At 44.7% G+C, this 26,260-nt stretch overlaps 3 protein-coding genes and 1 non-coding gene across 5 annotated transcripts; 1 reads left to right on the forward strand and 3 right to left on the reverse strand.

Annotated features, from left to right (window-relative positions):
• Positions 1 to 720: 720 nt before the first annotated feature.
• On the reverse strand, positions 721 to 5,628 carry LOC127336310 (cellulose synthase-like protein D3). Its single transcript, XM_051363108.1, has 5 exons — positions 5,552 to 5,628; positions 3,579 to 5,460; positions 2,008 to 2,970; positions 1,574 to 1,904; positions 721 to 1,481 (listed from the first exon to the last, which is right to left on the reverse strand). The coding sequence occupies exons 1-5, from the start codon at positions 5,626 to 5,628 to the stop codon at positions 1,024 to 1,026; spliced, it is 3,711 nt and encodes a 1,236-aa protein (XP_051219068.1). The 3' UTR covers positions 721 to 1,023.
• Positions 5,569 to 15,209, reverse strand: LOC127336309 (putative DNA ligase 4). Its single transcript, XM_051363107.2, has 27 exons — positions 14,832 to 15,209; positions 14,233 to 14,324; positions 14,067 to 14,152; positions 13,832 to 13,968; positions 13,569 to 13,643; positions 13,343 to 13,434; positions 13,123 to 13,194; positions 12,624 to 12,703; positions 12,504 to 12,541; positions 12,400 to 12,406; positions 11,951 to 12,106; positions 11,522 to 11,597; positions 11,289 to 11,413; positions 11,156 to 11,190; positions 10,876 to 10,934; positions 10,179 to 10,262; positions 9,978 to 10,070; positions 9,840 to 9,888; positions 9,644 to 9,731; positions 9,289 to 9,492; positions 9,042 to 9,167; positions 8,853 to 8,952; positions 8,668 to 8,773; positions 7,459 to 7,589; positions 7,215 to 7,373; positions 6,871 to 7,026; positions 5,569 to 6,752 (listed from the first exon to the last, which is right to left on the reverse strand). The coding sequence occupies exons 1-27, from the start codon at positions 15,165 to 15,167 to the stop codon at positions 5,798 to 5,800; spliced, it is 3,717 nt and encodes a 1,238-aa protein (XP_051219067.1). The 5' UTR covers positions 15,168 to 15,209; the 3' UTR covers positions 5,569 to 5,797.
• Positions 15,210 to 18,316: 3,107 nt separating this feature from the next.
• Positions 18,317 to 18,419, forward strand: LOC127337822 (U6 spliceosomal RNA). Its single transcript, XR_007874128.1, has one exon. It is a non-coding gene; the product is annotated as a U6 spliceosomal RNA (small nuclear RNA).
• Positions 18,420 to 18,960: 541 nt separating this feature from the next.
• LOC127336308 (uncharacterized membrane protein At1g16860) lies at positions 18,961 to 22,923 on the reverse strand. Of its 2 annotated transcripts, none has more exons than XM_051363105.2 (5): positions 22,730 to 22,923; positions 20,584 to 21,606; positions 19,977 to 20,132; positions 19,583 to 19,794; positions 18,961 to 19,458 (listed from the first exon to the last, which is right to left on the reverse strand). In XM_051363105.2, the coding sequence occupies exons 2-5, from the start codon at positions 21,475 to 21,477 to the stop codon at positions 19,266 to 19,268; spliced, it is 1,455 nt and encodes a 484-aa protein (XP_051219065.1). In that variant the 5' UTR covers positions 21,478 to 21,606; positions 22,730 to 22,923; the 3' UTR covers positions 18,961 to 19,265. The 2 variants fall into 2 exon arrangements, with proteins under 2 accessions (XP_051219065.1, XP_051219066.1); XM_051363106.2 differs by lacking the exon at positions 22,730 to 22,923 and adding an exon at positions 22,415 to 22,591.
• Between the last annotated feature and the right edge of the window lie 3,337 nt (positions 22,924 to 26,260).

Raw genomic sequence — 26,260 nt, forward strand, 5'->3', positions numbered from 1 at the left:
TTTGGATAAAGAGGTGAACTCTTGAATTTGATCTTGGGTAAGCTTTTTCCTGTTTATATTATAGAGAAATCCCATTTGTCTTTTACTTGCTCTTAGCACACAAGGGTGTGTCGGTCAACAAGTTACATAACCACACAAAAGTTAAAGACAAGCCAAACAGGACAATTCAAAAACTTTCTATTGGCACAAAACTTTCCATGCTCATTACTACCATAGTATTGTTATAATATGCCTCGGTGTCTCGGTGAGAGTTGATACTCTCCACGGAATCAAGCATGGCAGTTTCACTGACCGCAGCGGGCGTGCCTAGGGTGGTGGTACCGCCGTCGTCTCCCTGGGGCCTACGTTGGCGAAGCGGGAGCACTTTGCAATGCCGCCTGGCTGATAAATGGCACGCGGAATCCCCATCCCCCTGCTGCCCGGTAACAGCGAGCACGCCTCCCATGGCACATCGTCTGACTCCATCCCATTTGTGGAGATGGTGGATGTGTCACGGATTTAGAGACTTTGGACAAGTCACAGTTCATCGCATGGTGGAGGTAACAAAAGGGTTTATACTTTCGATGCGGATTTGTCCAAGCCATTTGCTGCCTTCATTCAGTTAAGTTGTAAAGTTCCTTGGACGGAAAATGTTATGCTCTGTACTTGATTTCGTACAACCAAGAATTAAGAAACATCATGCAAACTTTGAAAATGGGTAGAAAAAGGTCAGTAGGTTAGGGAGATGAAATAAACAAGCTTTTGGTGAGAAGGGGAACATTTTCGATATATACAATTTTATATGATTATATCCAATTTTCCTTCAACTCGACCAGTTTAACCTTTACAAAGCCCATTTCTATATATAAACACACCGACCCAATCCTCTCAAATCTACAGGAGAACAAAGTATCGAAGAACAATACAACAACTTTGCTAACTCATCTATTACACCGCACCACCTTGATCCGTACGTGCTGGTGTGCAGCCTTGCTGATTTTGGCACATACAGCAAGGGATTAACATATGAGACGTCCAAATCAATCAAGGAAACTGAAACCCGGCGCCGCGAACACCGCCAGAAGAATTTGCGTCGGGCGGACTGATGGCGACCCATAGGAGGGAGATAGTGATGGAGATGAGGCCTGACCAGACGAAGACGATGGTGGGCGTTTTGCCGCGGCGGCCCATAAGACCCTTTGCAAATGGGTAGAGATGCGCGAGCACCCAGAAGCTGAAGAAGCCGCCGCCGATGAACTTGCCCCACCGTGGGTTGTCGCTGTAAACCGTGCGGGCGAAGGCGAAGGCGATGGCGATGATGTTGATCATGCCGATGGTGATTGGCGGGATGAGCAGTGACGACCACTTGACGACGTAGAGATCCGCGTAGATGTCCTCGTTGTCCTCCGCCGCCGCCTTGGCCGTGAGCGTGAAGGAGATCTCGATCCCGGCCATCACCTTGAGCAGCCCCTGCACCACGGCGTAAAGGTGCGCGCTTGTGCCTGTCATCACATGAATTGTCAAGGTCGTCAATGTCAGTATCATGCATGATCCTAGCTTAATTAGGTCGTTAGAGTGAGCAGGATGCGCGTGCCTGAGATGAGCCAGAACTGCTCGTTGCGCCACCAGTCCTCGAGCTCTATGCCGGACCACTTGACCTCGAGGACCCCAAGCGCGATGAGGGTGATGGTGATGGTGAGGAGGTAGCAGAGGAAGGCGACGTTGAGCGTCTGCACGATGAAGAAGCCGGAGAAGAGGGAGAGCGCCGGGATAAAGCAGTAGGTGAGCAGGAAGATGGAGGTGAAGGGGTAGATGCCGACGTTGAGGTAGGCCACCCGCTGCAGGAACATGAGTCTCCGTGACGCCAGGAACGCGTTGTTCCGCGAGAAGAAGATCTCCACCGAACCCGTCGCCCATCGCAGCACCTGATCGATGCATCACCGTTGGTATAGGAAATGCAGGTGGTGTAACACTCATTGAGGAACAAATTCGTGGCTGGTGACTACTAGGGAAATCGAAGGAAAGAACCTGGTGCAGGCGGTCGGTCATGTTGATGGGGGCTGTGCCGAGGAAGGCGTCGCGCTTGCTGATCCAGTAGACGGAGCGCCAGCCGCGGTTATGCATGCGGTAGCCGGTGACCACGTCCTCGGTGACGGAGCCGTAGATCCACCCCACGCGCTCGCCCCACTCTGTCTTGTCCTCGTACCAGCAGGAGATGACGGACACGGCCTCGGCGACGGTGGGCGGGTCGAGCGGCGCGCGAGGCACGGTGAGCGAGCCCGGTGGCCTGCCGTGCAGTATCGCCGGGTGGTCGGCGATGGGGCGCGCCTGGAACTCGGCCACGGGGATGGACGCCAGCATCGCTGACGAGTTGCCGAAACGTCTGGGCACCAGCTGCGCCGTGAGCTCGGCGTCGAAGTCCTCCGTCTTGAGCGACTGCGTGTCCGACTCCGGGTCCTGCTTGAACGTGGTCACCTTCTTCTTCTTGAACATCCATCCGGTGTACTCCGCCGTGCGGGGCGGGTCGAAGCCGTAGAGCGCGAACCGCCGGAACATACAGCCCGTGCCGACGTACATTGGCCCCTGGAGACCGTCGAGCGCGCGCATGTTCCCATCGAAGAAGACGGTGTTGTGGTTGGCGTAGCGGTCGGATGGGTCGATGCCCTCGAACCTCTGCGGGAACTGGATGTAGCAGATGCGCTCGCCACCGCGGTCCATCATGAAGCACATGGCCTCGCGGACGGCCTGCGCGTTGTTGATGTAGTGGTCGCAGTCGAAGTTGAGGATGAAGGGGCCATTGGACATGACGGCGGAGCACCGCACCAGCGCATTCATGGCTCCGGCCTTCTTGTTATGGTCGTACCCTGGCCGCTTCTCCCTTGACATGTATACCAGCATCGGCAGCCGGATGTCCACATCGCTGTAGTCGATCAGCTGCTCCTCGTCGTGCATCCCGTAGAGTGTGTCTGGTGACGGCGGCCTCAGCATCACCTAAATGTCAAGAATGCAATGTTTAGTACTTCCTCCGTTCTTAAATACAAGGCCACTTTTTTTAGGCAAAATTTAACTAATAATTTAGTTATCTAAATATGAGTTGCATGTCATTCAAAAGTACTATATCATCAGATTTTAATGAACTTTCCAATTATATATTTTAAAATGACATATAACTTATATTTGGTTAGCTAAATCATTAGACTACCCACAATGGGAGTATCATAGGTAGTATCATGCATTCCATGCATGCAAAATGCTGATGTGGCAGTGCAATTAAGGATGAGAGAGAGGGTACTAGTATCATAGGTAGATACTGTATCATAGCACATACTACTAGAAATATTAATGTCAAGTAAATCTTATACATATATTTGCATTGAGATTCTACATAACAATTAATATATAGAGACTATGATACTAGTATATGATACCATGCATTGTGGAGATAGTAACATGTAGTAGTATCATACGCATGATACTTCCATATGATACTATGCATTGTGACTAGTCTTAGTCAAAGTTTGACATGGAAAACGATGTGACCTTGTATTCACGGACAGAGGGGTAGTAATAATCATGTTAAACACTCTCATGAATACTACCTGAAGTATGCCAGCGTGATTTCCTTTGGCGTGGTCAGGCGCCGACGCGGCCCAAGTACCCGGCCAATGCGTGCCGTCGGCCATCCAGGTCGCCTTCTTCACTTTGGGCTGCTCAGACGGGTCGGCGCCCGTCTCGCGGAGGTGCTTGAGCATCTTCATGTCCTCGCGGGCGTTGAAGGCGTCGGAGCGCCGGCGGATGGAGTCCGGGAGGCCGTTGATGCGCACCTTGAACTCATCGTACTCCCGCTTCACCTTGCGCCGGTCCTTGACGAAGTCCGACCGCCGCTTGCCCTTGGTCGGGTCTCCTTTGATGCTGAAATAGCTGTCGGGGTTGCGGGGCTCGATGTCGTGCTTCTTGCAGAACGGCACCCAGATGTTGGCGAAGCTGGCCGCCTCCGCCATCGCCTCGAAGGTCAGCAGCGCGCCACCATCATCCGAAACGTAGCATGCGAGCTTCTCCACTGGGTAGTCCACGGCCAAGATGGACAGAATAGTGTTGGCCGTGGTGAGCACCGGCTCCTTCTCCGGGTCGGCCGTGGACACGAACACGTCCAGGCCAGGCAGGTCGGACCTGCCGTGCGGGTTGGACGGGGTCGGCGTCTCGAACTTCTCCTTGAGCACGGCGAGGTCGGTGCTCCGGTTGATGGGGTTCACCTTGGGGAGCATGTCGAGCAGCCAGGAGAAGGCGAACCAGAGCTCGCAGACGATGGACATGCCCCACAGCCAGAGCGCCTCCATGTTGGGGTTGCGGATACGCCACGTGAGGTAGAAGATGAGCACGAACATCCGGATGACAATGAAGATCCGGTACGGGCTGATGATGGACGCCGGCATCGGCATTTTGCGCGTTAGCGGCTTGAACGGCTTCTGGTTGAGGTCCTGCATGGCGCCGTCGCCGCCGAGGCCGTCCTCGTCTAGGTCGTCCTCGTACATGCCGCCCTTGGGCATGAACGCGTTGCCGTAGCCATAGGTGCCGGAGCTCTCGAAGAGCCACCGGTTATGGTCGAACTCGCCGTTCTGGTTTCGGGCGAGAAGGGACTTGTTGTTGTTGAGGCCGCCGGGGCCCGGGAGGTGGAGCTTCCCTGACGACACGTCGTTGGGGTCGTCGTCGGCGTACTCGCCGATCTTGTAGTGCTCCTTGCACCCCGGGCAGATGCACCCGTCCTTCTGCGCGTCCAGGTAGCAGTCACGGCAGATCTTGAACCTACACTCGCAGGGGTCCATGTCCTCGCCGCGCTCGTTGCGCATGACCTTGCCGTCGCAGGCCGGCATGGCGCAGCGGGCTCCCTTGACGCCGGCCATCTGCGGGTGCGTCACGTCGGAGTCGATGACCCTGTCCATGAGGTGGGCGCGCGTGACGCTGTTGAACCCGCCGGTGAAGAGCGAGTTGGACACGTACTGCTCCTCGGCCTTCATTGCCACTGTCGTCGGCTCCGCGCCGTCCATCATGGGCTGGTTGTCCGGCGTCGGCGGGATCTGCACCGTGTAGTTGGCGTAGTCCGCCGCCAGTTCGCCCTCCATGTCGATGTCCTCACGCGACAGGCTAAGGTACCGCCCGCTCGCAGTCCGGCGAGCGAACTTCATTCCCTGCCCCGACGACCGCGCGCCAGTCGGCCCGCCGCCGCCTGTGTTCCTGTTCCCCTTCTTCCCCTGCGGGTTCGACATTTTATCTATCCTACGTGCTCCTCTCTGTTCTCTCACGCTCTGTTGGCGCACCTGTTGCGCGTCAATTGGACGCCGCCACACCTGTGTGCTCCTCCATGGAAGGTTGCCTGCAATGGTTTGCAAACGCAGGAATGACGCGACAAGGGGAGGGATACGGGGAGGAAGAGGCTGCTGGCTCTCGCGTGTGCGGTGCTCGTTGCCAGGGAGACCTGGTCTCCTGCATGGAACAAGAGCTGTCTATATTAAGAAGGGGAAGTGAGAGCTGGCCGGGTTTAGTGGATGGAGAGTTTCTTTTTATAGAAGGTCACATTAGGCAACAGAAATAAAATCTCCCAATAACCCCCTTCAGAACTTGAAGCACAGTTTGGTCCAACTTCAGTTTCATCAGGCACAACTCACGTTTTCTGCTCTAACTCCACAAAAAAATGAAAACTCGGGCGATGGCAACGGTCAGGGTCAATTCTTACAAGCATTCGTCATATTTACAGGACAATGAACGTGGCCAAAGGCATGCGGCGTACATATTACCCAGACCACAAAGTGGTAAAGCACTCTCACCAATCTTTAAGAAGCTCACTAGCCATATCTTTGTAGCTCACCTTTTTCTTCTTTGGAGCAGCACCATCTGGAGCTGGAGCTGGAGCTGGAATGCTGGTGCCATGTGAGGAACTTGCTGTCTGCGGTGTTGGAGGTGTTGGAGCCGTGAAGTTCGATGCAGAACTTCCTGTCTCAGGCATTGGTGCCCTGTAATTCGATGCCGAACTTCCCACCTGCGGTGGATCGATCTCAACTTTGGCTGGTGGAGCGCTGCTCGCATGTTCTCCCTGTATGTTCCTAAGTGATGGTAACATGTCAAGAAGCATTGCGTGCAAAGGATCAACCATCTGTTCTATCTTCTCTCCTCTCATGCTTGTTCCTTCAACAGCGTTTGTTCTTTCGGAAGTTCCCTTGCTTTCGTATTTTGGACTGCTTGTTGTCTCCTCCGCGGCAGTCAATTTGACAACTTTGGGCTTTTCCTCATCCAATGCGATGAACTGGGCACCTGGAGGTGGTCCTAGGTCTTTATCCAGGTTATCTTCCTTTGTGTCCATGTTTTGATCTTCTTGACCTTCACCAGGTTCACTTTCTTCAGATTCATGATAATCTACTTTCGCACGCCGATTTCCTCTTCTAGCATTTGTTCTTCGAACTGGTCTAGGAGCAGCTCGAGGTGGTCTATGATCTTTGTCGCTGCTATCTTCTTCCATCTTAGAGATGTCATCTGTGTTTGACTTTAGATCATCCTGGCCTGTTTCACCAGGGCCACTTTCTTCAGATTCAATATCATCTATCTTTGCATGCTTATTTCCTCTTCTAGCCTTTGTTCTTCGGACTGGCTTAGGAGCAGCCCGTACAGTTCTTGAACTACTGCTGGCTGGCCTGCCCCTTTTCCTTACATTTTTAGCATGAGATGGTTCAACCTCCACGTCTTCCGCGTGCTTGTCATTAGAGGGCTGGATATTCTCCTCACTGAAATAAAATATCACGATAACAACCATCAGGTAAAAAGTACTTTTATACTGTATAAAATATATGAAGTGTTAGAGATGTTGAACCTTAAAATGTGAACATTTAATAAATACAGTACCTCCTTTCGATTTGTACTTCTTCTAATGTATCTGGTTTAAGGTTGTAGGCTGTTTCAGGAAGCTTCATTTGTTTATCCACTGAATCTTCTAACCACTTATTAGTGACTACATGCAATCTTTTGTCATGTAGGTAACGTCTCTCAGCTGGAGGGAAGCTGCATAAACAATAGACTCAATCCTGTTCCTACTTGCCGTCTCTCACACAATATACTCCCTCCGGCCCTAAATACTTGTCGCAGATTTAGGCGAAATGTAGGCTTAAATCTGTCTAGGTTTATTGAACCTGTGGCAAGTATTTAGGGCCGGAGGAAGTACAAAAAGTTATAAGTATTTAAATAATTACCTCTTGTACACTATGTCAAAATTGTACACCTGAAGAACTGAAACTATAACCAAATGGGTTGCAGGAGCAAGGCTGCTGCAAAACTGACCACCATGCATGGTAAGGTCCTGCTTCACCCTCTTCAGTGCAAGATCAGATATTACATTGTAGTCCTCATTACTCCAGGAAGAGAAAAAGAAATGAGAGAAACAAATAAGTAGTGACATCACATGGATGATTATATTTGACAGTATATGGAACTTACACTAAAGGTGCATGATAGAAGTAAATGCAGCAACCCTGGAAGAAGCAGAATCTTTCATCTGCATAGTACTTCTTTTTGTACCGATGTACCATGCTTGGATCGACAGGAACTTTGTCGATGTTGCTGAAAATCTGAACAATGAGCCAATGGAAGAAGAAACATCAAAACGAATCATCATAAACAAGTCCTTGTAAAAAGGAAAAAAAACAAAAAATATTTCAAGTCACAGCCTGTAACACCTTCGCCACCACTTGCTACTCAGAGCAACCTTCTTAGCACAAGACTACAAGCTAAAAAATTATGTGATAAAATGTCTTCAAGATAAACTTACAATGCCAGGGGATGCAAATAATACATGGTTCTACAGGGAAATATCGATGCAAACTTATCTTTGGGTGCTGTCATACCAAGCCCAACATTGATAATTAGATGGGTTTTTGGATCGGCATTATTAGGAAGACTTAGATTGGTGAAATTTGCCAAATGATCTACGTATCTGTAAGGGATATCATAACATGATTTCTCTGCCCAAGAGATATCCAGTAGTGATTTCTCTGCGAGGATTTACTCACAAAATGTACATCCATGTGGTCTTCAGATCTCTCTAAAGTGCCCTATTCCAGATTCCTGATCCCAAGGCACATGTTGATAGTTTGCAAATTAGCACTGTAAAAAAATATGTACTAGACATTCTGCGGCTTATGTATATATACTATATATACAAATTTCATGTAGCTCCCAGCTAACTATAGGGTGTAGTAGTGTAGTATGTCCACCTTGCACTATACTGATTGGGAAAACTGAGCACCAACCAGTTGGTGGGGTCGCATGATCGTCAACCCACCCACCAGCAGAGGCGGAACGTGAGCCAAAACTAAGACTGGGCTACTTTAACTAATTCAGAGCAATCCCACGTTCTTGGGCCAAATAATGAGCCATATTAGGCTTGATTCAAGAAGCCCAGGCTGTGGCACAGTATGGCCATAGAGACATAGAAACACCTCGCCTATGCCCACCAGGGTTCAACTCTCTTGGTGCCTGGTGTCTTGGTCGTTCTTTTATCAACAATGCTATCAGGTTCTAGTGCCTGGTTAGAGTTTTGTTATAGCTCAAATAACATGATTAATTCAGACCCCCTGTAACATTATCATATTATTGTTTATAATGAGATAAAGCAGCATTTGCTGCATACAGAAAAGAGCTTCACACCTGCTTGAGGTCAGCAACGTCGATGTCCCAGTAGTAAAAGTCAGCGTACGAGTCAATCTCTTCAGGAAATTTGTGTCTGGCAAAATCTGCAAGAAAGAGGATATACCTGTATAATGAATTGCGTTTAGAATATGTTCGGTAAATAGATAGAAGAGAGAAATATGGGATGTAACCAAGGGACGAACTTGGGTTGCAAACGAAGAAGACATTTTTGCTTGGAACAGTCCAAGATCCATGAATGATGGATGATCCTTCCGTGGCGCATGGCTGCCTTATATTTGATACCTGAGAGTGCAGCAAACTACCTCTAAACTGTATGCACTCAACACTCAGAATAAAAAAAAAAGTAGTCCTGCACGAGAAAAGGGGAATACCTTTCTTCTCCGCTGCTATACAGTGAGTAACTGAGTCATTAAGATTCATTGAGAAAGATCCTCCGTTCTCCACAACCAGTTTATGGAAATAGTCGAGGTTATATGATGGAGGGGTGTTGACAAAATCTAAGTAAAATAAGGAATGTACCATTTCGAATATATGGTGTGCTGTAAAAAATGCAGATATAGTTCCTCAATCGTCGACACAATAGTGTAGGTGGTGAAAAATATGCCAAAAAAAGGATACAGAACATCGTGTTTGCAAATATCAGGGATTCTCCCTTTAAGCCTGATATATCAGTCTTCATAAGATGTGCAGGGATGATTGATACATTCTTCTTCTCTCTCCTTTTGTTTGTTTTTGAGTTCTTTAAGTTGTCATTTTTCAGACTCTTATCACCTTCTGCCTTGTGCATTGTCCCATTACTTGAATGCACAATCTCCGCAAATGCTGTGATGATCAATATTTCAGAGTTCATCTTTGAAATATATATTTATATTTAATATACAAGGCATCAAAAGCAGCTTACCTTACTATGAGATATTCAAACTGAAAATGAGGGTATTGATAAAACAATAAACTAAAGCGCAAAGAGAATTACACTGCACATCAAGGCACTCGTGCCATGGCTTATCATATCTCACTCGTTGAATGCGAGGGAACCTCAAGCAGTATGGGGCAGCAAATACCTTTAATATAATGGAAGCATGTGTCAAAAAAACAGTTGGAGCAGCTCACTGATTTGCTACATTGGACAAGAACACATAATACAACCTTCAATCATTTAAATGGATTACCTCAGATTTGATTGTTCGGATATCACTTGTTATAGATATTATGACTGACCTGCAATTCGTGAGTTAACTGATCAGATGCTTGCTACACCTGACTGGCTAGCAAGAAGCCAAGAACTCAAACCATTAAATAAAGCTTACTTATCAGGGCTTTCTATCCAAACATCTGGCCGCTCCTTCGAATTGTTTGTTACTTCATAAAATCTGGGTGGTTTTTTGGGGTACTCATTTTTTCTGATTCAAAAATAGCCGTTCATGAGAAGGGAATAGAGTACCTTAACACATAGTTCCAAACACGTAAACTAATGCCAATACAACAGGAGAAACAAAGACAATAAATACCTGAAGTGGGGTTTCAGTTTCACGACTAGAGTGGCAAGTTCTTCATCGGAGAGACCAGTACCGACTCGACAAAAAGAAAGGAATCTTGCAAGGAAAGCAAAATACATAAAATGAGATAAAAATTCTGAAAATCTCACCATATTAAAAGCTCGTAAGAAACACAAAATACTACTCCCTCCGTCCCAAAATATAAGGCGTTTTATTTTGCACGGTCTTTGATGCAGACTTTGACCATTAATATATGCTAAGTTTTTTTTACGTGAATATACGCTAAGTTAGATGGATTGGGAATTTATGAATGATATCGTTGCATTTTTCTTGCGAACTTTTTTATTTTATATATCTTTATATTAATTTTGTGGGCATATTATAAATACAAATCATAGTCAAAGTTTTTTTTTTGCGAATAATAGTCAAAGTTGTAAGTTGTTGACAAGCAAAAATCAAGGGTGCTTACATTTTGGGACGGAGGGAGCCATCAAAACTGCATGATCAAAAGGCTATGTAACTTATTTACTTAAGAACAAAACTTAGCTTTTTTTTATTTTGGGATGAAGCAGAACCTAGCTATTACGATCAGCAATACACTATTAGCAAAACTGGATCCCGCCTCTATACCATATTTCCACCTATAGCTTTCCTCCACATTGAAAATACAAAAGGCATACAAATGACAGTAGGAGAAAAGTTTGGTTACCTTTTGGGGTAACTATTATCATCTGAAGGCACTGCAAGACCAACTAAAAACTGTGCAACCTATAAATATTTTCAAATAATTAGAATTCCTTCATATCATCCACTTAAGGAACAAATTCAATTCAAGTGTGATCTTAGCATAATAATAAAATTGCAATATAATAGCCACGAGTTACCATGTAAGAACAGATAAAAAAAGACACATTCAAAACTATGCATCATCTGATAACATTCAACAGTGAAACAAATATGTGAAATTCAAAATAAGAACATGTAAAGACCTCTCCCCCTCGACGCCCTGATCCATAATATCCACCTAAAAACAAAGTAATAGACATACACTCAATCACTGCATTCAATCAACAGATAGAAACATTTACAGCTTATACGTCAAGTAAGTGGTATGATGCTAACCTATAATAATAACATCCAGATCAGCACCAGCATTTATATAATCAGGCTTTAATTTAAGCCACTTTCCATTTCGATCACCAGGTTCCCATTTGGAGTCAAGGTCCTTTAGTACAATTCCCTCATCTCTAAGAACAAATAACGGATTAAATAATGATAGGAGACTAAATTTAGTTATCGGTATTAGTATTACAAACAGGTTCCTAATATTTTCTGTTTAGTAAGTGGAAATAAACCTGTTTTCAACAGTCTCCTTGAAGAATTTCTCAATATCTTCAATATTGGGAGCAAAAATGGACCAGCATGGTTCATCTACAATTTGCATACATAACTACTGTTACATGTACTGAAAGGGGAAAAAAGTATAGAGAAACAATCAAGCTCGTTATGCACTACAACAAAATAAAATTGTGAAGATAAAAAGGTATATTTAAAAACAAAAAGGATAGTTCTGTTATTGCCCCTGTGGTAATATTTATGACGTCATCTAGATCAACTTATTTGAGTCAGATGTAGAGTTGAGGCAGCATATATATTTTTTCCTGTGAAAACGCAAGACTTTTGCGTTTCATTTCATTGATTTTACCATCCTATTAGGATGCATGGTACATGAATTTTACAGGGAAATTAGTGAACATCCCAGGCATATAAATTATCAAGGCTACCTGGGGTACGATGGATGTTCAGACCACCTGCTGGGACCAAAATCTCAACACGACCCTTTAAGGGTTTAACAAACTTCCGCAACATTTCATGCCGCTCTGTCAAACTTAGGTGGATAAAACTACCCTCTCCAGCATAAAGAATGTCAAAAGCAATATCTGCACATTACTAACGTCAAGAAAAACATGACAATCATGAGGAGAAAAAGGGATGTGAAAAACTGAAGGGCAAAATAATAATGGTCCTGATCATTATCATTAAGTATTTGCAGATGAGTGGAAATAATTTTCAGGTCATGTGTTAAAGTATTATATACATATACCAAGCCGAGGAACAGTTATGCAAGACATTCCAAGACACTAAAACCAAAAGGAGTTTCATTACCAGCTTGGCAGCTAAAGTTATCAAGACAGAAAGCAAGATGTAAGAAGCACTTAAAAATGATGGATACAGCACAACTGCAAGGTAAATGAAAGCAAATTCAGTTAGATAGGGACTGCCACCCCAGGGCCAATCTGAAATAAACCAAATATATACTGTAAATGCATGATATACCTGTCGATCAGTCTTCAGCCCCTCACTTTCAGCCTTTGCTGCGAATAAAATAGTTGAGTTCGATTTAAACATTCAAAAGAACATGTAAAATATTACTATTTAAAATGAAAATTTGGAAACCTATTTCCTGGTTTGAGCCAAATTCGTCAAACCGATTAAGCGCAGTGTCCCACACAAGCAGCTCTCCATCCAAAATACACCTGAGGATTCAGTTGAATTCATATGAGAGTTAAGAATGAATAACCAAGCTGTATTATGAAATAATCTACACAAAGGATTGATATCGTTCCACGTAGAGCTTCTAGTGTCTAGGGAATAATACTAATGGCAAGAAGGGTCCCATACTAAGTCAGCATGTTCAGGCTTATTTTGGGCTCTGTTCCTGAGGCATCCTCTTCTAGATAGAGAGGTCTCATGCCTATCTGGCTAACTACAGCCAAAGAGGACCAAGAATCTAACTGTGTATTGCTACGATCATTGGCAATATTTCCTCCAATTAGTTATGACAAGACTGAGTCCTGAGATGGATATTTCTTCTTTCATGCAAAGTCTGGCCCTAATTCCTATCAATGCTAAAATACCCATAAATAAGATAGGATACTACTGATTAGTAATATACCTTTCAGCCAGGATATTCTCCTTAATAAATTTGGACATCGCAGGTGCATATTCAGAATGATCAAAAAAGGTCCTGATAGATAGAAAACATTAGTGGGCTACCATGAAGCTACTCTGCAGTATGAAAACAACTGCAGACAGAAACATAAATATGCTGACAATATAAACCAGTATGTTTCGGAAGAATGTGCAGGAAGTAAATACGGAACCATTTAGTTTACCGTGAGAAGAAATGAATATCGTCCCCATTTTTGTGAATTTGGATACGCTCGCCATCAAATTTGCACTCAGCAACCACTGGTTTGCCATGAAGCTGGAGAGAGGGAAGTGGTATGTTTGACCAAGCAGATTCAGGTGATGCAGAAGAGAAATACAAAGAAAGTATTTCCTAGAAAATAGCTAAAACTTTCATAGTCCCGCTAGGGGCTAGAAAAAACAAGGAAATACCTTCTTCCAAGCAGATGAAGCGTTACTGACTCTCAGAGCTAGTTGAGGCCTCACGGCCTTTCCGACTTCTATATCCTGGTCATACAACATAGGAATAACAGAAGAAAAAAGATGTGATATTCCTGAAAGATATTCAAACACCTTATCCATCCAAAAGAACATGGACGATTCCACGCAGAAATAACACTACATTTTCAGGACTTTATTATTGCACGACAAATAGTACATAATGAGAAAAGAATTACACGCGGAAGTATAATCACCTGACGTTTGTGCCTTTGACTCCGATCATTGAGCTTTTCACAGACCAACTTTAAGTCACAAGTAACATTGAACAGGTCTTCGGCATCAGGGTGAAACTCATGGAATACACCCTTCTCACTGATCCCCACTTTTAAATCTATGATGATACGGGAACATCAAAAGGAAAGCAAAACCAGTTGAAATGCATATAAAAAGAAAATGTGCAAAAATGGCAATGGGTAGAACACGACTCACCTTTAAGAATAATCATTAGAAGCCACTTCATTTCAAGGGCAGTGGTTTTCTTGATCAGACTTGAAAGAATCAAAGCCTTCTCAGACCTACCAAGAATAAGGAAGAATTTCTGAGTTCTGACTTTGCAGTCATACACAAGTGCAAACAAAATGGATGTATAAGGTACCTATTGTCACTTGCTGAAAGACGATCGAGTGCATCGTTAACCTCCTTTATGGTCAACCCACCAGAAGTCATTCCTTGCCTCCGCTGCAGTACCTGAGTAGCAATAGAAAATTTGTGTTAAGCACGACCTGAAAAGAACCAGCAAGATAAGCTGCTAGGACAACAACAGGTCAAGCAGCATTTTGATTAGCCAATCCAGCTATATGCATTTTGAACTGAATCAGCTTTTTTCCTTATACATGTTAGCATCAAACCAATTCAACCATACAAAGACCAATCAAGTTTGCAGCCCTTCTACTCGCTAAGCCGTGAGAACATGGTTATCATAAGCTGTGCATCAAACCCCAAATAACACACTAGTGGCAGCAAAGCATAGTATCATACAACCTATAGGCATATGGAGAAGCAAAGCACATATCTGAAAGTGAAAGGTCAAAGCTCCTGGTCAACCTCTAATCCTCGACCCTAAACGGCTAAACCCCATACGCGATTCAATCAGCTCGCACAGCCCATCGAACCCCCAAAAACTGCATTCCATCAATCAACATCGAGGGGCTGTAGAGAATGGTAAAAAAATGCGGTTTATCCGAGGTACGATACCTCGGCGGCGACGAGGGCGAAGTTGCCGGCGTTGCGGCCGCCTCCCCCACGGCGCCAGTTGATGAGGCGGAGAGCGTCGGGGGAGTCCTTGGCGATCCCGAGCGCGTCGACGAGGACGGCGGCGAGGGCTGCCTCCTTGAGCCCGTAGGAGGTGCGCTCGCGGTCGAGGGCGGGGATGATGAGGCGGAGCGCGCTGAAGTAGTCGTCCCTTGCGCTCTCCCCGTAGACGATGTCGAGGAACGCGCGGAGGCGGCCCCGCTTCTTGGTCGCCGTGCGGTCCTGCGACATGGCCTGGAGCATCGACACCAGGAGCCCGAACCGCACCCTCGCCGCCATGGCCGGCCGTCGTGGGGAAGGGTAGAGGGTCAAACCACTGACCAGGGTCCTGTTTGCAAAAGAACTCTGCCGATTTTTTTTCTGTTTTTTTTCATCTGTTCCTTCCCCCTCCGGACTTCCCCCGCACGAGCTACGTTGGGATCTAGAAGAATTAACAGCTCGGTATTAGCTTTGCCGTCGGATCTCGATCCAACGGTTATACTTGGCCTGACTATTCAACACAGTAAGCTAGGAACACATTCGCTGCTATGCTGTCATCAGCCTGAGCTGCCGCGTGCCGCCGCGCTAGTCGACGGCGTCCGGCGGCATACCCAGCGCGGAACCAGACAGAAACTTCAGTTGGGGCAAGTGCAGATGAATGGAGGCAATCTTAGTATAAATTCAATTTTTTTGAATCATTTTCCTTTCAAGTCTGAACAAATTACATTGAGATTCAAAACATTGAATAGGGCCACTGCCCCCGAAAAGTCATATTGGATCATGGGCACTAGTGCTCTCATCTTATTAAAAAAATCGAAAATTATATTTATATGTTTAAAAAAATTATGTAACAAAATTCTAAAATTACCTAATGATGTACCCCACTAACCTACAAAATCTCAATTTCAAATATTTTGTTTTTTGACCTATACAAAAATGACAAAATCTGTTTTCTTTTTGTAGATTTGAATCACTATACTCAGATCTATGCATTTGTTATTTTTATGCAGCCTAAAATACACATTATTTTAAGTTGAAAATTTACACGGTCATAGGATACAATACCGGCTACATCATAATTTATTTTCAGATTTTTGTGAAGCTTAGAAATATGATTTTTAATTTATTTTTTGAAGTGAGATCACTGGTGCTCATGTGCACCAAATCTCTGTCCCACTGCCCCACTCAATCATACTAGGTTGCAAAGCGGCGCCCATCCATATCCCGTTTCGTAATCCAAACTGATTAATTTAGTTTTATCAGTAGATTAGTCTAGTTTAAATTAGATAATGCTTTGCATATGCGAAATACCGCCTTAGGCTTGCCTAAGGCACAGTTGATCTGTGAACTAGTTGAACTCAAGTTAAAACCAGAATCTTAGTTCCACCATGAAAAAGAGAGATATCTTGCTTCAATAGTTCTGCCGGAAGTACTGCGGTCCATCATCGCTATACCACACATGTCATTCAAAATAACATGCACACGTTAGGGTGAGTTTGATAGGTTGCACGCTCTCTAATTAGGCCATGGGAAACCAAAACTGGCGTGTTTGGTGGGTTGGGCTCCTCTGTGTTGTGGCCCGCTTGTGGCCCGCAGATGTTCTAAAGAAGCCTTGGCATGTCTCATTGGAGCACAAAACTGCAGCGGTGGCTGCAACGGTTGCACGCGTGAAAAGTACGGAAGACGCCCAATAACTCCCATGCACGCAATCCAATCGAGTGTCACCGGCTCACCGCCCCCTCCTCTCTCTCTCTCGCGTCCCATCAACTATCTATGTCTGCATCGCCCCCTCTATTGCGTGATAACCTAGCCCCAATTTATCCCTGATGGGCCCAAGGTTGGTGTGGATGATCTGCGATGTGGCAACGCCAATTAACCCGGCCATGGTGCCGGTGTTAAATCATTTGTCCCCCTTCGCAACATGGGCAATCTCAATACAAGGGCAGTTGTGGCAACACCAGGGATTCAATCGCAGGGCTACACATAGGGACATCCCCCTCCCCCCTCCCACGCAGCTATGTATCGATCAAAATGGCCACCATGGCGGGCGCGGCACTTGGCTCGAGTAGGGAGATGAAGGTCCCTTTAGGCTTTGCCCCTATGTCGTGGCACACTCTTCCTCGAGAACTTGCCACTAACCCTATACATCATGACATTACAGAATTGGCAAGTTCTGGAGAACAGAGAACTACATTGGTCTAGGCTACCAAAGTGCCCAGGTAACATGGACGGTAGGTAACATGGACGGTAGGTTCGTTGGTGTCCATGGATGAACCACCGTGTCATGGCTGCTCCGTCGACATGGACATGGACATGGTGATCACTGACATGCAGTTGACATACATTGTCACTAACCCTATACACGGTCACATTCTAGAACTGATATTTCCTAGAAAACTACATCGGTCCAGGCTACCAACACGTCTTTAATGTCGTGGTGACGTTTGGGGACCATTCTAGGAATGGCTTTCGGATGATCGTGGGGTAACAAAGGGAGAGAAAATGGTAGAGGGGGAGGACAGGAACTCTTGTTGTGATCTGCTTGTAGCTGGGACAGCTAGGTTTGGGGCCTGCGCAGCTAGATCTTCCTCCATGCCTTCATCAGCTCCAGGAGCACCACAAGGTTTTTTTTGCCGCCCCTTGTTTAACTGTAACTTTATTGTCTTTGTCTTGCTTTGATCTTCAGTGATTGATTCGTCGATTCCTTCGTGATGGATTACGGCTGCACTGGTTGTTTGTTTTCGCGGTGGTGTCACTGGACAAGTTGCCCGGCCGTGCGCCGTCCGATGACATGTGCTAACCTCCATGGACATGATGGACACGATCCACCTCCTCATGCAGGTCGGTCACTACTCACTAGCTAGGTGAATGATCAGTGAACTTGGCCAAGATCAGACAGGTAGATGAAACTCCGCAGGTTGCCGGGGGATGGCCCGAACCTAGGCAATTACCAGCGGGTTCATCGACACACCACCGTTTTAAGCAGCTCTTTGGTGCCAGCATCCCGGCTCAGTGTGGCATGCTCATTCTTTAGGCTAAAGTGCTGGTGCTCGTAAGGCTACACAGTTGCTGACAGCCAGGGAATCGGAAGTTCCGAACACGATATTTGGAACTAGCCTGAAAAAAAAATCCAGACATCCAGTGGGGCGAAGTTCAAACTCTAAATCCAAAAAAGAAAATACTGCTCCTTCTTTGAGAATCGGAAATACTGCTTTATGGACCGCTCGTCTGGAGACTCTGGCTCTCTGATGATTTGGGCCACGTAGCGTGATGCAGTCCACAGAGTGCCTTCCAGCTGGGCTTTTGGGCCTGAAATGATGGGGCTCTCACTTGCTCGGATGGCTTGCGTGCGCGGCTGCCGAGAGCAACGGGATCGATGGTTTAGTCCCACCTCGGAAACCGAAGAGGCTTTAGACCGGTTTATAAGCTTGCTCGCTGCAGCTAGTTTCGTCCCTTCGGGGACATCCGATAAAATTGGAACGATACAGAGAAGATTAGCATGGCCCCTGCGCAAGGATGACACGCACAAATCGAGAAATGGTCCAAATTTTTTTGAGATTTCAAACGCCGGTCCCTGGGGCCACTTTTTCTGCTACGGATATGCCCTTGGAGCCTTCTTTCTGTTGCAGCTACGTCCAGAAAACCCTTAGATTTGTTACAGATAGATCCCTGCATTTCATCAGTTCCTCTTATCTTCACAGCGAACTCCTATTGGAGCATCACTTACAATCTGGTCCTTTTTTTTCGTCTGGCGAGTCTTGCTGGTTGCTTCTATTAATTTCTTTCTACATACACCTCTTATGTCCTCACCACCTTACGTTCGGTAATTAGACCCTAAAAATCTCAGTCTCGACTAAAGTTACGAATCACTTCATCCAATGGACTTCTCTTCCAGTAAAAACAAAACTCATTAGAAGGGTAAAGGAATTATATTTCTGCTGCAAATCATCCATATTCAAGTAAAGCAGGCAAGCAACTGATATCACAGCTTGTGTAATGCATTTGGCAGTTTCCAGCACATACATACATAATGTGAATGCAGGAATGCAACATCAACATGATCTTAAGAGCAGTGCAACAAATTCATCCTAAATAGCATACAAACCCAATTCCACTAAGTATTCAAACAGCGCAAAAGCCATCATATCCGACAAGTATTTGAGAGCCCATAACCAAAAAAAAAGAGGAAGCGAGGACGAAACACATTGAAAAAAGGACTATACAACCAAACTCAGATTAACCAGCCATCCTTGATCTTTACTAGCCATAATCACACCTAACATTTGTACATTTTTCTCAGTTCTAATAATATTCTACCAAGCAAACCCAACCCGAGGTCAAAAGATTCGACAAGCCGATTTCCCCCCTCCAGCAGCAACCATTCCAGCATCCAGCTTGCTATACTGGTATGACATCCGTATTTGAAGTATCTTCGCATCTCAAGACTAGTCCATCAAGTTTCGATGGGAAGAAGCATTTCCCCCACTGGCAACCAGTTGAGGCTGGCTCCGGTGGAGGAACTATCATCAACACGCTGTCATTCTTTTGAACAACCCCCATTACACTCACTGTGCTGCCTTCCTTGATGTATCTGCAGGTACATGATAAAGAAAAATGCAATGAATCACTAATATCTTTTGGCGCGTCTTCAGAATAGAGGTAAATATCTCTAGCTTATGCATTGCCACAGCCTTCTAACATAAAGAAAATAATACCCTTCTTTTAGGCGCATTGTCTGCCCATCACTTGAGAGCTTCCTCTCACGCAGCCATCTTAGAGATTCAGGAGACATGTCCTTGTTCTCAGGATTGATGTCAATTACTACAGAGTCATCAACATATGGTGTCACCCGCGCACCATATCCTGTTTTCACCAATGCTCGAAGCCCAGATTGAAAATCTGAAATGTAGAAATCAACCGCATGTCGCTGCAAAAGTTACCGGTAAAATGTCAAGGTCATAGTCAAATTAGGATCGAACCAATATAATGGCAGAAGCTACATTTTTCAAACCATCTTCATATTAGAAAGTAATCTATTGTATCAATTTAATTTAGACATCTTTTTTTCTAGACATTAACAGTTCAGAATTCATGTAAAACAAAACTCACCTCTGCTGTCCTTAATCCCCAACTAAAATGACGATGCTTGACGTTCGCGGTTTTCGAGTCCCATCCCCTATACTCATAAAGGCTAGTTGAAGTGTACACACATCTCGGAATCCTTTGATATGAGGACTCCAGTGGGAAATTTCCACAGGTAACCACCTGTGAGGTTTGGCATACTCATCATTACTGAATGCTAACTGATAACGGAACAAGTAAATGGTTGCGGCAGTATGTTCCAGGAACAGAAATAATATGTTACCAACCTATGCAATCCCTAAAACTGGGAAAAAAAAATGCTATGCGTGGAAACAAAGTGCTCATATATAAGAATCCAGTTATAGATACGATAAAAATTGTACCATGAATAATAACACAAAATATAGTAACTTCATGACATATTGCTATATTATGTCCTGACATAGAGGTCCAAAGCACACGTGACAAAAAAGAACATGGGAATTAACATGGCACCTAATAATATAGATACTACATAAACTGAAACAAGAACAATGGAGTACTCAACTATGTTCAGGTTAGTGGCATTAGCCCAGATCGCAATAGCACTATCATATGTAGAATAAATCAACAATATCAGAAACATTTCACATACCCCTGTAACCTTGACATACTCTCCATCTTTTGTAGTTCTGAGATCAGCATCAGGATAGCGATTGACATACCCAATCACTCCTCTTTTCCCCCGCCAAACATTCCAAGACAGAAGTGCAGCAACAGCACCAAGCATCGCTACCATAACTATCAACATAATCGCATTGTGGACAGCAGCAAGAATGAAGACACCTAATATAGACCCTGCAACCAAGATTACGAGTGCACCCCCTAATACGCACTTCGCAAAGCATCCCTTGATTGCGAAACCACCACCTTCGGTGGTGACAGTAGTAACAGCCGGATTGTGAGCAAACGATGTGGCCCGCAGCTTCATGGATGCAGCAGAATCAAGAGATCCAGATACTTTTCTTTTTGGAGCACCAGAAGAATTCAGTGGCCCAGAAGAAATAGGCCCAGATGTGATAAGGCCAGTGGCAGGAAGCATGGGAGGGAGAGGACCAGAATTCTGGCGAGACATTGGTGTCACACCTCCAGACTGGGGACCGGATGAACGCTTTGCTGGTTCTCCATGCTTATTGAGAGGTCCAGAGTTAGATTTTGCTCTTGCCGATCCGCCAGCACCAGGAACTGAAGACGAAAGAGAACCAGAGTAGTTTGAGCGGCCGCCAGCATTAGAGACAGGTCCAGAGTTTGAAGCAGCACCCCCAAATGAAGGATTTCTGGAAGGCGCATTGCCCAAAGGACCAGATTTCCTGGACTTCTCAGCATGCAGGTCAAACATCTTCCCAAGCTCTCCAGACTTCTTGATGTCACCACCAGTGTATGGCATCACATTGGAGCCAATGGTGGGGGCCTTCTCCTTCGGTTGCTCTTTTCGACCAGATACATACAGGCCATTGCTCAGCTGATGTGATGGAAATCTAGAACCCATGTTTGGAAGCAGCAGAATCAAGTGTATGTTAGTATTCAACCAGCTCTAGTGTAATCAAGCGAGGCTAATTTGGATCTTGACGTGCACAGCTGTCCTTCTCACAGTGCAGCTTACACCTCGCATCAGCTCCTGAAAAAAGGACACACTATTATATTAAAAAAAACTATTGCAGGTCAAATACATTTTGGCATTATGTGACCAAAAGATACTTACTTTAGAACAAACAGCAGATGAAGAAAAAAAATCAGCAATGATAAGAAACACAACAATACTGATCAAGAACATCTAGGGGATTTGACATGAATGACCTTTTAATACATCAGAGATTTAATTATAGTAACATACACATATGAGCTCATTAGACATGTAGAAAAGCATTGTAGAACAAGAATCAACTTTTCCAAGAAAAAATTACTGTATCATATATACTTTATTTTACTCTACCAGATCTTATATATAGCTTGAGCTGTCAGCAAAGAACTGACAGACATACTAGCCAACATAATCATTTGCAGCAACCAGAACGGTAAATAAAAAAAATTGAGACCATTCTCCATTAATCGATTCTACTCCCCAACCAGCCCTTGAGCATACGGACAAACTAGTGCTGGAAAATAAATTACATCACGGCAGCAAAAGTTCACGGTGGCAATGCCCGTTTCAGATCGAAGAACTGCCGCCAGATCCAGACATCCTTCTCATAGACCAAGATGGCAAATATAGCATCTATTTTTTTTCAGAAATTCCTACTAGATGTAGCAGACAAGAACTAGCTCACAAATGGTTCCTGGACTACAGAAGTAAAGCTCCAGCCATCAAAAAGTAAGCCCGAAATTCCGAGAAAAACCCCTTTGAATAATTATTAAAAGCCCGGCCGTGCCTCGCTCCCCTCAAACCCGAGCCCCGGCAAAGACGAACGAATCTGCGGAAATCTCACCGGAAACTTGCTCCACCGACACACCAAAAGCCCAAGCGCCGCATTACCACGCCCGCAGATGGGGCCCCTGGTCCCCCTAGATCCCAATAATCGCACCAAGAACCGCTAAAATCACCATCTTTCGCTGCGAAAAAAAGTGGCTTTCCCCAACCACTCCGCCTATTCGCAGCTTCTCCACGCAAAAAAAAAGAAAAATCTTTATGCTTGCTCGTTGGAGCCAAGAAACAAACAGGGTGGGGGGAGACGGCAATGGCGCCTGGAGGGAGGAAGAATCCGCTGAAAGAACAGCGGTTTCGGGCCGCGAGGAGTGCGTACCTCGAGAGAACGGGTGGCGGCGCTGTGTTGAAGAAAAATCTGCGAGGGCGGAGTGAGAGCTTGGGACGACGAGGGAGTGGGGAGTGGGGAGGAGAAAAGCGCAGAAATGGAAGACGGGGACAGAGAGCAGGAAGGTGAGGGAGAGAATAAACGGGGAGGTGGAGAGAGGAAATAATGGAGGGAGGGAGAGAGGGAGATGGTGGGAGCGCGTATTCTCTCTGCTGCATGTTACAACGACGGACGCCTCCCTTCCTCCCCCGTGATGCTGCTGCTCGGATACCAAATGACGGAATTGCCCCTGATATGTACTGCATTTCCCTCCTTGGAGTTATAAAAGTGAAAGACATATTAACACAAAAGACAATAATAGAATTTACAGCTATGTAGAAAAATGGTATTTTCTCGAGGCTTTTTTTTGGATTTCTACACCGTACGATAGTGTTTATTGGTAACGTTGCATGCATATATGAAAAGCAATCATATGCACCATGTATAATGAACATGGAACATGCGAGATTTCCCTATTTATTATTTTCTCCGTTCCGAATTAGGGTTTGTACAACCCAAGGCGCTCACGGTAGGCGCTTAACAAAAATAAATTAATCATTTCTCAATTTGTATCTGCTTAATTCGCTAGCGTCTATCCACTGATTCTCTCTCTGTCTATCCGCCCCTGTCCCCCCTCTCGGTGCATATACCTGGCACGAACGTGCGGCGTCTTGATTTGCACCGACTCCAAGAGAAATCCCAAGACTTAACTGGAATTGGACAAAAACCCTAGCGTCCGCGCTTAGACCAGCGTTGTACGTGCCTTTATAAGATCTTTTACATATTTCAGAGAACTACTTGCCATCTGAAATGACCGAACAAACACGCTGAATTGTGTTTAGGTACATATTACCTCCGTTTCAAAATATAAACCTTTTATAAAATTAAATTAGCTTTCTAAAAATGCTTAAATTTTGGAACGGAGATAGTACCATTTTTAAAAGCTAAACATCTGAATGACTAATTTGATACGGACTGATAGTTAAGTGTTCTCTTGGTATATCTAAATTCTAAAATTGTGATACAGTAGATTGCAACAAAACCGGATGGTGTAGTAATTCTCCATCGTCCATGTATCGGAAGTGATTAACTATCCTGGTGGTGGCAATTGATTAGCCCGCGCTAGCTAACATCCAGCAACGGAATGATCGATCGCGACGGTACGTGCGTGCGCCCTGCCTGCGTCTCTCCATTTCCCACTAAACGTCGGGCCATCAATTTGCTGTTCTGCAGTCTTTCTTGCGTCATTTCCTTTTGGATCATTTGGTTTGCGTCCAACGATTATTGCTTCAAAAAAATAAGGAAATCTTTGAGAGCGTGAGAGCAACGGCCATGAATCGGCCAAGTGCATGCGCCACTCGAAGCTAATGGGACAATTAGCTCATAATCGCTTGCAAGTAACCATCATCATGCCATCATGTGTGTTAAATCACTCGACCGGCCGGCCGGTCTGGTAGCGCTCGAGTTGAGTTGAGTGGATTGCACTACAAGTCTCGTCTCTGGACGAACGGACACGAGTATTACCTCTGTTCGTACGTATAGAACCCGCAACCCCATAAAATACATATACCTACGTAGCTGCACACGCGTATGCGCTCTCTTGCTCGAGGTGCCGAGACGAACCGGACGATGGATGGAGCTGCTGATCTTGAGGCGAGCCAAGTTGCAGCAAATTTTATGGATGAAACTAGTACTATACGTGCGTGTGCTGGTAAGCGGTAACCAACGGTCGGATATATTTGTCTTGGCCCAAACCACACTTGCACGCACCCATCAACCCACCAACATTGTTCGTACAACACGTTAACACCCCAATTGAACGGTACTAGATGTACTACAAGGGATAGTTTATGGCTTAGGTGCCAGCTGAAAACTCGAAACAAGGGAAATTTTTTGGAGGGAGACGCATCCTCCTCCTAGGGTTATCGAGGAGTGGCCTAGGGTTGGTGTGGGTTGGGGAGGAAGATGAGCGGAGGAGCGAAGGGCAATGGAGGTGGACTAAGGAGACAGTGGCAAGGGGTAGATGGAGAAGAAGCTTTTGGCTGCTCAACTGCGGTATAATATGCAGGTCGAGAAGGAGATGAGGGATGATGGTGCAAGAAGGAATTATTGTTGCCTATGTTGATGCTACAAATTATGGGATGGGTGGTAATGAGAGGATTTCTCAAAATATGGGGGCTATTGAGGAGAAAGATGTAGTGGGCAACCAAGAGGGGTTATTTTATCTCAGAATATTGTGAATATGGAGAAGGATTGTGAAGCTGAAGTGGAAAAAAGAAATCATGCAGGATAAATCAAAAGGAAAAAATCTTTGGTTGAGAACATTACAGAAAGATTGAGGCCACATAATGATGGGAAGATGATGGACAAGGCAAAAGATCTTACCCTATCAAGAGGAATTTGGAGTCTCATGGTACACATTCCCCAACTTTGGTTAATTATGCAACTGATTGTCTTTGTGATCTAGCTAGAAAAATTGAAAGTTAATTTGGGTGGAAACGTAGAAAAAAGAATACAAACAATGGACATTATTTAACATTAATTATGCTAAAGTTGTGAAAAAATATGGATTCTGATAGATTGGATGCTAAAAATTGTTAGTCACAATTTGACATGAATGCTCTTAAGCCTTCACTAAAGATGATGATGAAGAGATTGGTGATTTAGAGGATCATTATGAGTTTCCTTGTGATTACTGTATCATTTGGCACAAGGTTTATCTGAAAAAAAACCATTGACCATGTGAGTGTTAAGTATAAAGTTAAAATTAAATTGAACAAGAAGTAAAAAAATAAAACACATGTCTTGGAATGGTAGAGGGATGGGATGTACTAACAAAACGAAACATTCTAGAGAAGTAATGGATGAGTATGGCACTGATTTCATTGGAATCTAAGAAACTCAACTAAGGGAGTTTAAAGGGTGTGTGGCTGGATCAAATTGGGGCAAGGAAAAAACTTCTTTTTGTATGTTTCACCCTCACATGGTAGATCTGTTGGTATCTTAGTTGGGGTGAAAAAAATACTGATTTTGAAGTTCTAAAAGTGTAGTAAAGAGAGTTCTTGTGAGATGTTTGATTAAGAATAGGCCTGATGATTTGAAATGGAATTTAATTATTATATAAGGTGTTGCTCAATCTATAGGAAAAGAAGTTTGTTAAGGGAAAGTTTGCTCATTTGTGTTGTGGAATTAAATTCCCTTCTCTATTTCGTGGTGAATTCAACTTGATTAGGAAAGCGAGTAAAATAAATTACAGGTGGGGTAACTAGATGGAGTGTGATTTTCAATATTATTATTGAAATTAATAATATGGTGGATTTTCATCTAAGCAATATATAGGATGTATACTTGGTGTAATGATCATGCTGTTCCAACTTTAGAGAAAATATATATTTCTAGTTATTACCCATCGGATGGATCCTAATCCTCTCACCAATGTGTCTGCATTGACTAGGGAGTGGTGTGACCACACACCTTTTTTTG

Source organism: Lolium perenne, chromosome 2, assembly GCF_019359855.2.
Source record: "Lolium perenne isolate Kyuss_39 chromosome 2, Kyuss_2.0, whole genome shotgun sequence".
Classification (NCBI taxonomy): domain Eukaryota; kingdom Viridiplantae; phylum Streptophyta; class Magnoliopsida; order Poales; family Poaceae; genus Lolium; species Lolium perenne.

Excerpts from the sequence above, each read along its gene's own strand:
- LOC127336310 (XM_051363108.1), bottom strand. The coding sequence starts at position 5,628 with ATGAAACTGAAGTTGGACCAAACTGTGCTTCAAGTTCTGAAGGGGGTT. Across the intron at positions 2,971-3,578 it reads ATCACGCTGGCATACTTCAG|GTGATGCTGAGGCCGCCGTC; the intron begins GTAGTATTCATG and ends CTTGACATTTAG. Across the intron at positions 1,905-2,007 it reads TGACCGACCGCCTGCACCAG|GTGCTGCGATGGGCGACGGG; the intron begins GTTCTTTCCTTC and ends TGCATCGATCAG.
- LOC127336309 (XM_051363107.2), bottom strand. The coding sequence starts at position 15,167 with ATGGCGGCGAGGGTGCGGTTCGGGCTCCTGGTGTCGATGCTCCAGGCC. Across the intron at positions 10,263-10,875 it reads GATAATAGTTACCCCAAAAG|ATTCCTTTCTTTTTGTCGAG; the intron begins GTAACCAAACTT and ends TTTCCTTGCAAG. Across the intron at positions 8,774-8,852 it reads CTTCTTCGTTTGCAACCCAA|GTATATCCTCTTTCTTGCAG; the intron begins GTTCGTCCCTTG and ends TTCATTATACAG.
- LOC127336308 (XM_051363105.2), bottom strand. The coding sequence starts at position 21,477 with ATGGGTTCTAGATTTCCATCACATCAGCTGAGCAATGGCCTGTATGTA. Across the intron at positions 20,133-20,583 it reads AGTATGTCAAGGTTACAGGG|GTGGTTACCTGTGGAAATTT; the intron begins GTATGTGAAATG and ends CAAACCTCACAG. Across the intron at positions 19,459-19,582 it reads ACAATGCGCCTAAAAGAAGG|ATACATCAAGGAAGGCAGCA; the intron begins GTATTATTTTCT and ends ATGTACCTGCAG.